This window comes from Galeopterus variegatus, unplaced genomic scaffold (assembly GCF_000696425.1).
Source record: "Galeopterus variegatus unplaced genomic scaffold, G_variegatus-3.0.2 Scaffold1351, whole genome shotgun sequence".
NCBI lineage: Eukaryota > Metazoa > Chordata > Mammalia > Dermoptera > Cynocephalidae > Galeopterus > Galeopterus variegatus.
In genome coordinates this window covers 274,748-283,804 of record NW_007727462.1, presented here as the reverse complement: position 1 = coordinate 283,804, position 9,057 = coordinate 274,748, and the positions used below count along the sequence as shown (strand labels likewise).

Sequence of the window (9,057 nt, the reverse complement as noted above, 5' to 3'; positions counted from 1 at the left end):
ATGCCTTTTGGGTTTCTGTGCATTTGGGGCATGCTCGTCAGCATCTTTTGGTGACAGTCGCTGGCCTGCTCTCTGATGTTGGCCCTGCTCCTTGCTCTCTCTAAAGCTCAATGTACATCTTTTTTGTGACTCATAAGACAGGGTGTTTCATAGCTGCCACCAGGCCAGAGGTATGCTACAAGCAAGGAAGAGGGCAGAGTGAGAGGGGAGGATGGTGCTGTGGAAACCCACATAGCTCTATTCATGAAAATTCATCTCTCACTTACTCCTGCAGCAGTTCCAAGTCGCTCCCTCCCTCCATCTGCTCACAAGCATTTCCCTTCCTTGTTGGTTTTGGAACCACCTTGCCCCTGGTGAGCTCACCTATGTGTTTCCAGGTTGCCAACCCCCGTGGGGGCTCGAGCCTAATCGGTCTGTCCTCACTGGTGTTTGCAGAACCTTCCCCACATTGAACATCATCTGTGCATTTTAATTAATCTGCCACTTTTTCCTCTCTCCTGCTTCCGGATCATTAGTAAAGAGATTAACCAAAACCAGACCAATCCCCAGCGGAGGCTCCACCAGGATCTCTCTCCCTACTCCCAGCCTTGTTATGGGTCAGAAAACATCCCATTGACTAATTCTGAGGCCTCAGGACTTGTGTTCAGAATGAAGCCAATTTGAATTAATTTTGTAATTAAGATTTGGGGAACAGGCTTAGTCAGTCTTTTATACGGTCTTAGTTTATTATTTCCACCACATTCCTTTCCCTTTTGTCATTCTACTTTAAATCTATCACTTTCCCACCTCTCTCCCTTTTCGCTCCCTGAACAAGATATTAGGGTTACCTGGCAGGATGTAGTCTTCTGAGCCCTTAGCATTGGTCAGAGACCGTTTCTTAGCCAAAGAAATTCTTCAAAGAATTAGGCCCTTCTGGTTATAGCTGGACAGTGTCCTCTTTAACCCCAGCCAGAGAACACATTTGCATACAATATGGCTGCAGAAGAAAAAATAAAATCTCTTGAATTTGCATTTTTAAAATATGGCAAATTAAAAACTGCTTTCACATTTGATCTCATGACTCATCTCTAAGGAAAGCTAAGTCAGAGCCTTTTTGCCTTGTGAGTCACTCAGATTTCCGGTGCTGGTCTCAAACCCAGGATAGGAGATGGTTGGTCCAGTGCTCTGTCCACTACAACACAGGGCTTCTGCAGGGACAGGTGACCTGCAGGGGAACTGGTATGGAGAGCATTGGGCCCAGGAGGAACAGGGGCAATCTGAATTTTGTTTACTTTCAAGGGGAATGTTCTCATACGGAATATGGAGAGGAGGAAATAGGAGCGGTGGCCTCAAACCCCTGGAAACCCTGCTTACAGCTGAGGCTTCTGGTGAGGTGCCCAACCTGCTGATGGCAGCTGTCCTGGCTCAGGCTTGGAAAGTGAGGTTGACCCTGGAAATAAACTCTCTGAATATTTGAGAGCAGGGACAGACAGAGAGGCAGCATAGCATAACCGTTAAGGACACAAGCCCTAGAGCCAGAAAAGCACTAGAGCCAGACTCTGCTCAAATCCTGGCTCTGCTACTTGTTTGCTACTATTTAACCCCCTTGTGCCTCAGTTTCCCCATCTGAAATGGGAAATGTAATATGAAGGTATTTCAAAAAGTTCATGGAAAAATTCGTATTATGCTTCAATTTGATTTGTCCAGGAACTTTTAGAAATACCCTCAGAGTATGTACCTCAGAGGAGTTTTTATCAGGATTAAAGAATTAATGTATGTTAATACCTGGCACATAGCATTTTTATTCTTGATGATCTCACACTAACCAGTCTGCAAACTTACTCCACACATGTGCAATCAGGATTAAAGAATTAATGTATGTTAATACCTGGCACATAGCATTTTTATTCTTGATGATCGCACACTAACCAGTCTGCAAACTTACTCCACACATGTGCAGCAAGAGGGTTCTTTAGTCACATGGGCAGGGGGAGGCACTCCTGTGCAGAGAAGCTGGTCCCAGAAAGGTGAAGTGGGAGCCACAGGCTGCTGCCCCATCTCTGCATGTGACAGGACAGACAGGGGCTGCTGCGAGCTCAGACCCTGCACCACGCTCCTGCCCAGCATCCTCTTCCATTTCAGCTGCTGCTCGAAGACCCCAAAACCCTCTGTCTGTGTTGTAAACCAAGCCAAAAAGGAGGAATCAGAAATTGCTCTCTTTTGAGTATTTTGAGGGATGGTGAAACCTTGCAGGAATGTTGCTCCGGGGACTGAGAAAACACCATATGTGGGAAAGCATTTCTATGTGAGGAAAATAGCGTATGCATGTTGGTCAGGATGTTGGAAAAATCTGAGCAGGGGAAATGGGCACTGGGGAGCGTGTAGGAAAGGGGTTTTACTGAGGTCTTTAACAGGTCTTTTTCTAATTATAGCCAGGAAGAGCCTGGGGACCATGGCCTGCTTCAGAGCCAGGGCTTGTATTTTCTTTGGGAAAAGAAGGCAGTTGATTGGCTTCCAAAACCAGGTTTGGCAGGAGCCCATACAGGATCTCAGGCCAGTAAGCAGAGTCGTGATCATAGTAGGAGCCCATTCAATAAATAGGCATTGAAACTCGGCAGTGTATCTAACCCTGTGCTAGGCATCAGGGATATGTGGATGCAAAAGACACAGTCCCCGCCCTTGAAGAGGAGACATACAACAATAATAGCATAATATGATAATTGCTTAAATGGGGGTCTCTGCAAATGACAGTGACCACTAGCAAAGGAGCATAGAAGTCCCCCTAAAGAGAAAAGTTCACTGATGTGCCTTTCCTGGCCCAAGCTGGCACTGTCTTCCTGTTTCCATTCCCCACTCCAGGGAATTAGTCCTCTGGGGTGGGAAATGGAAGCACTGGTGACCAGAAAGAGACCAGTGATGAGGCTCAAGCTCTTCTCGTGCCCAGCATATCCGGAAACACAACTTCACACTCTCCCACGCTTGCTTTCTTAATTTTCCTCTTCTCTGTGCTTCCAATTCACAAAACTCTTTTTTCTCCCACAACCAGTGTGGCTGGTCTGAGGTCCCAGCACTTGTGAGCAAAGGCATTTGGGAGAAAGCCTCATGGAGACCCTGTGGGTGTGGACTGCTGTGAGCCAGATGTGGAGAAAGGAATTCTCCAGATGCATGGGCCCTGGTATGTGTGCATTAAGGCAGGCGTGCAGCGTCTCCTGTTGCCACATGTAATTCACGTCCATGTTCAGCTAACTTTCCAGTGTAGTCGCTAAGTGCCTGATACTGCATAACTGCTTTCACAGAGACTTCATGATTTATCTCGCGTAATAATCCAGATGATGCACAAGCCACCTGATTTTTATTGAGCCTAAGAACCAAGTGTCCCTATCTATGCTGTTATGTAGCAGTCTGACCTCAGACAGCTCACTCCACACCACTCTGGGCTCAGTTTCCTCACCCATATAAATAAGGAGGTGGTCTAGGGTCCTTTCCAGCTACAAATTTCTGTGTTTGGGGACGTGCCATTAGCATGCTCTTGGGCTTGCTCTCTACGAAGAAAGCTAGCGGCAGATTATCAAAATGGAGTCCACAAGGAAGTCTGCTGGGTTTTAATACGGCCTTGCAAATAGTTCACAAACACTTACCAGCCTGCAAGTGATTTACTCCCACTGCTTATTCCAAAGTGTCGTGGCAAGTTTTTGGGTTTGATGGTAAGAAACAGTACAGATCCAGAAATGGGGTAGGACCTCTGCTGAACCACGTAGCGCCATGAGAGTGCGAGACCTGCCACAGCAGCCACGCGGAGGACAAGCTGAGGCAAGGCAAGGGAGGTGGCAGTTACTGCTGCTGAGGATCCTGGAGCTTCGTAGAAGAGTCATCAGCCTATGAACCAGGCACTGAAGAATGGTACACGCCAACAGGAGGGGTGACGAGAATGGGCAAGGTGACGGGAACAATACACGGGTCATGAGGTCAGGCATGCGGCACGTGAGCCCAGGGAGGGGAGGGCCGGAGTGCAGAGAGCCCCTCTCGCTTCCCTCGTGGGTGTCTCTTCTTCGTTAAACTGCAGCTTATGTTTTCCTCATCTATAAAATGAAGAAGTTAGAATAGATGCTCTCTTTTTATGGCTCTCCTGCTTCTTGTAGCCTTTGGCTGCATATTCAGGCACCACCCGTGCGTACTCTTCCTTTGCACAACTATCAGCTCACCTTGCAGGTACTTTACCAACCTGAGCATCCACTGTCGTTCTACCCGGGAACTCCCCCCACCCCCCAACTAGTCATACTTGATTTATTCCCTACGAGCAGATATCCTGAGTGTGCTTGGCTTACAGTGGCTGGGCTTTGGGGAGATTTAATAAATTGTTCTTTGATAGACTCTCAGTCCCAAATGATTTTATTGCAGCTGTATTCTTTTTGGGGGAGGGGTTTTAATTCTAGTTGCGTGTATGCCATCCTTTTTGTGCTGTTCAAGTTTCATTTCGTTGGGCCAACAAAATTGAAGGAAATGTCACTTATGTGCAGAATGGGAGGGAGATTAGTCATCCATGGGAGCCATTTTCCTAAGGTAATACAGTTCCTAGAGTAGTGTCTAGGGGTGGGCAGCAAAACTTGAATCCTCTTAGCTTTGACCTGGAAGGACTTAGTTGTCTGGAAGAGTAGTTGCCATGGAAAGGAGATGGTCCCCTTACCACAGGCAGGCCAGGAGCCAGGAGGAGGAAGTTCAAGCAAAGTGCCCGCCATGTTGTTGGCCCTTGGGGACAGAGAGCGAGGGCTGCTTCAGACAAGGTAGGGAGACGGGCCGCGCCTGTGAGTCCTGGGAGCAGGTCGGCAGGAGCAGGCCAGCCACGGGTGCTGGGGAGCAGGACTACTTTTTGTTCCTTGTGTCACGTTTGTTTGTTTCCTCTCTATTTTCCCCCTGGATTTAGTGAAGTCTTTCTGAAAATACCAAGGTGAACCAAGGGAAGGTTTTTATTTTCCGTGTTTAAGCAGAACTCTAAAGAGGAATCAAGGTACCCTTGGGGGCCAGTGAGGTGGCAGTGGTAACTAAAGAGCGAATGCCTCAAGGAGCGTGGCATAAATGGGAGCACAGGTGAGGATCACTAGCTCAGCCACCCTTCTCCACCTGGAGGCTCCCTCCAGCGCTAACCCTCGGAAAATCTGGTCTTTGCTCTCTCAAGGGAGAGACCAGCAGTGAAGGTGTCTCCAGAGCAGCACTGTGACTCCACAGGGACTCAGCAGAAGCCCCATGTTGCTTCTACTGTGGCAACAGAATGAGAGCGTTGACGGGTTAAAATGTCATTTAAACAAGGAGACAGTAGAATTAGAAATAGAACCACTGAAAGGAACATTTTGTAATGGAAACTTAAAAAAATCCAAAGGAAGAAAAATGAATTAACAGAACAGTGACTTGCTCTTCAAGGCAAGTCCAGCCTGTTAATTTGAGTCGGTTATTACTGCATCTTCGTCTTCTGCAAGTAGCGCTTCTGCAGGGCTGCTGTTTTGTGAAGAGGGTCTCTGGGGATTGATCAGATCGGCGTGGTGTCCTGGGGATGCATGTCCATCAGAAGGCCTGGCAGAGCACCCTGAAACTCGGGCCCTCGCCCAAGTAGCGCTTCTGCAGGGCTGCTGTTTTGTGAAGAGGGTCTCTGGGGATTGATCAGATCGGTGTGGTGTCCTGGGGATGCATGTCCATCAGAAGGCCTGGCAGAGCACCCTGAAACTCGGGCCCTCGCCCTCATGTTCACATGCAAGGGTAAGGGAACAGGCTGTACTGGGGTGGCCTGGCAGGGGTGAGCCCACCTCTGATGCTACAGTGTGGGTGCAACCGACCCACTCCCCAGCCTCAATGTGGCCCTTTGAATGACCCCAGGGGCTGCAGTTGGGGAACAAAAGAACTATGTTTCTTGAGACAAAAGGCTGCTGCTACTGGTAAAGGAATGTACCTACACATTTACAGTTCTCAGGTTTAAAGTCTTCTTGGTCTACCCAGGTAGAGTGGATTATGTGTCTTTCCAGGCCCCAGGGATGCTTAAAGAAGTGGTTGGACATGGTCCGCACAGAACAGAAGGCCACAGGATAAAGCAGACGTCAAATGCGAATGCAGTTGGTGCTCTGTCTAGGGAAGACAGCAGAGTCGGAAGACCTGGAGTGCGTCCCGGTGTCTCCCAGGGTGGGGGAAGAAACAGACAGCCTCTTCAGGATGCCCCGGGAGGAGTTCGGTGGTTTACCTAGGATGGTGGTACCCTCTGTCTCTTGCCCTGTTGTTAACACCTGTGTTTTCTTTGCAGATCTTACAGGTGAACAAGGTGATGTCCATCTTGTTTTATGTGATATTTCTTGCTTATCTCCGTGGCATCCAAGGGAACAACATGGATCAAAGGAGTTTGCCAGAAGACTCGCTAAATTCCCTGATTATTAAACTGATCCAGGCAGATATTTTGAAAAACAAACTCTCCAAGCAGATGGTGGACGTTAAGGAAAATTACCAGAGCACCCTGCCGAAAGCAGAGGCCTCCCGAGAGCCGGAGCAGGGAGAGCCTGCCAAGTCCGAATTCCAGCCAATGATTGCAATGGACACCGAGTTGCTGCGGCAACAGAGACGCTACAACTCGCCCCGGGTCCTGCTGAGCGACAGCACCCCCTTGGAGCCCCCGCCCTTGTATCTCACGGAGGACTACGTGGGCAGCCCCGCGGCAGCCAACAGAACGTCGCGGCAGAAGCGGTACGCAGAGCATAAGAGTCACCGAGGGGAGTACTCGGTATGTGACAGTGAGAGTCTGTGGGTGACCGACAAGTCATCAGCCATCGACATTCGGGGACACCAGGTCACGGTGCTGGGGGAGATCAAAACCGGCAACTCTCCCGTCAAACAATATTTTTATGAAACGAGATGTAAAGAGGCCAGGCCAGTTAAAAACGGTTGCAGGGGGATCGATGACAAACACTGGAACTCTCAGTGCAAAACATCCCAAACCTACGTCCGAGCACTGACTTCAGAAAACAACAAACTGGTAGGCTGGCGGTGGATACGGATAGACACCTCCTGCGTGTGTGCCTTGTCGAGAAAAATTGGAAGAACGTGAATTGGCATCTCTCCCCATATATAAATTATTACTTTAAATTATACGATATGCATGTAGCATATAAATGTTTATATTGTTTTTATATATTATAAGTTGACCTTTATTTATTAAACTTCAGCAACCCTTCAGTATATAAGCCTTTTTCTCAATAAAATCAGTGTGCTTGCCTGCCCTCAGGCCTCTCCCATCTGTGCAACCTCGTCTTGTGATCCAGCTCTCAGGAGCCACTCTGTAAAATCTGTGTACACCAGTGTTTTGCATTCAGTATTGTCAAGGCCGTGACTGTCGTTTTAGTAAACTTGTTAAAATCAGATGATGTCAGAGTTGTGTATAAACACAGTTACATCCCCCTTTTCTGGTATATTTCATGATTGATTAATTAATTAAAAGAAACGTTACGGCTACCATTGAACATGACGCCCTGCAGCTTTGAGCTCAGCATGTAATTCTCGCTGTCAAGTGCCCAGTCACCTTTCCCTGCTGTTAGTTTTGCCAGTTAGAATTATGGTTTGCTTCGATGCCATGGTCCTGGAGCAGTAAGAACGAACCTGGTAATTTTACTTTTGGAAGCTTTTTTCCAGCACATTTAATTGTTTCGGGGTTACTTAAGGGTTAGATTTGTGGGGGTGGTGGCACTTTGGATTTTGCTTTGCTTTTTGTGAGTGGTTTTTATCCTTTTAGGCACATAAGGAAACATTTTTTAACTCTTCATAACAGCATGGTTTTACGGCTACCCAGAAATAAACTGAAATGGATCATGCGTAATCCACACACGGAAGATAAATTTGATCATAACAGGCTCTCCCGGCCCATGGCGTCCCCTCCCTCATTGGTGGCCCCTCCTAGAGCTTCGTGAGCAGTTGGAAAGTGTTTGAGCTTTGGGGTCCTCCCCTGTGACCTTGTCAAGGCTTTGCAGGCTCTCCAAACCTCGTGTCCTAGAGTCAGAGTCAGATGGGGGTTCTTGCCTACCTCCCAGGAATCCTGAGCAGCCACCGTGAACGTCCCAGTGTAACAGTCCCTGTTCATCCCTTGCTTTTCTTTCCTCAGTATGTTGCTGTGTTCCTCTGTATCACTGTTGATTCGTCACCTTGAGATGTAAAAAGCCCAGATGCAAGGGACCTGCTTGGTTCCTGCTGACACCCAGCTGGGGTCCACGACACCCAAGGGGTCACTGTGGTGATGAAGGGGGATAAAGAGTTTGTTGATGCCCGTTTCCCAGTGGGAAGCAGTTTGTCCTCTTGGGGCTGGCGCATAAGCCTTCTCATCCCCCATCTTGCTGGCGGTGCGAGGTGCACTAATCCAAAAGCAAAGTAGCTGACACTGCCCTGGAGCCCTGTCCTGCACCTGCTCTGTATTTCCCACCATCATTTAAGGCCTGCAGGTGCTATCTCTGTCTCAAGCAATTTACGCCCTGAGATCCCTCCAACACACGCCTGTATAGAATATGTGTTCTTTATGTGACACAAACTTTTGAAACAGACTCAGCAAATAGTGGCTTTGGTTAAGAAGATCATGACACTGCACTTGATTTTGGATGCTTAAAATACAGGTACAGGAAATGAGGAATTTGTCATGTGCCCACTCTGTGCCAGGCACTTCCAAATGCTGCCACTGTTAGTTGTCACAAATCCTTTGAGGGGGCCATTATCATTGCTGGTTTAAAGGAAGGAAGCCGAGGCTGTGGATTTACCTTGTCCATGGCCGTTTAGCAGGTAAGTGGCAGAGTGAAGATTTAAATCTGTGTTGAATGATGACGCAGTCTTGATCCCTTATCACTAGTCCCTCTGCCTCTCCTACACTGCATTTCACGGTGAGCACTACAGTCCTAGAGAAATGGAAAATATACTTCTCTGCATGGAAACTCTGAGCTGTTGCTTCACTGAGCCTATATCAAGAACACTGTAAACCAGTTGATAGGGCAACGGGAGTCTTACGATCGACCCAAGCCAGCCCAGTGCTCAGGCGCTGCTCAGGGGAAGGTGAGTGGTGACCCTTTCCCT

At 48.2% G+C, this 9,057-nt stretch overlaps 1 protein-coding gene across 1 annotated transcript in view; it reads left to right on the top strand.

Annotated features, from left to right (window-relative positions):
* The window catches only part of NTF3 (neurotrophin 3), a 63,817-nt gene extending 56,449 nt beyond the window's left edge, over positions 1–7,368 (top strand). Inside the window, exon 2 of the mRNA XM_008576440.1 lies at positions 6,263–7,368. Coding sequence (XP_008574662.1) covers positions 6,263–7,057 — 795 coding nt within the window. The 3' untranslated portion in view covers positions 7,058–7,368. The remainder of the gene's footprint in view (positions 1–6,262) is intronic.
* Positions 7,369–9,057: the final 1,689 nt, after the last annotated feature.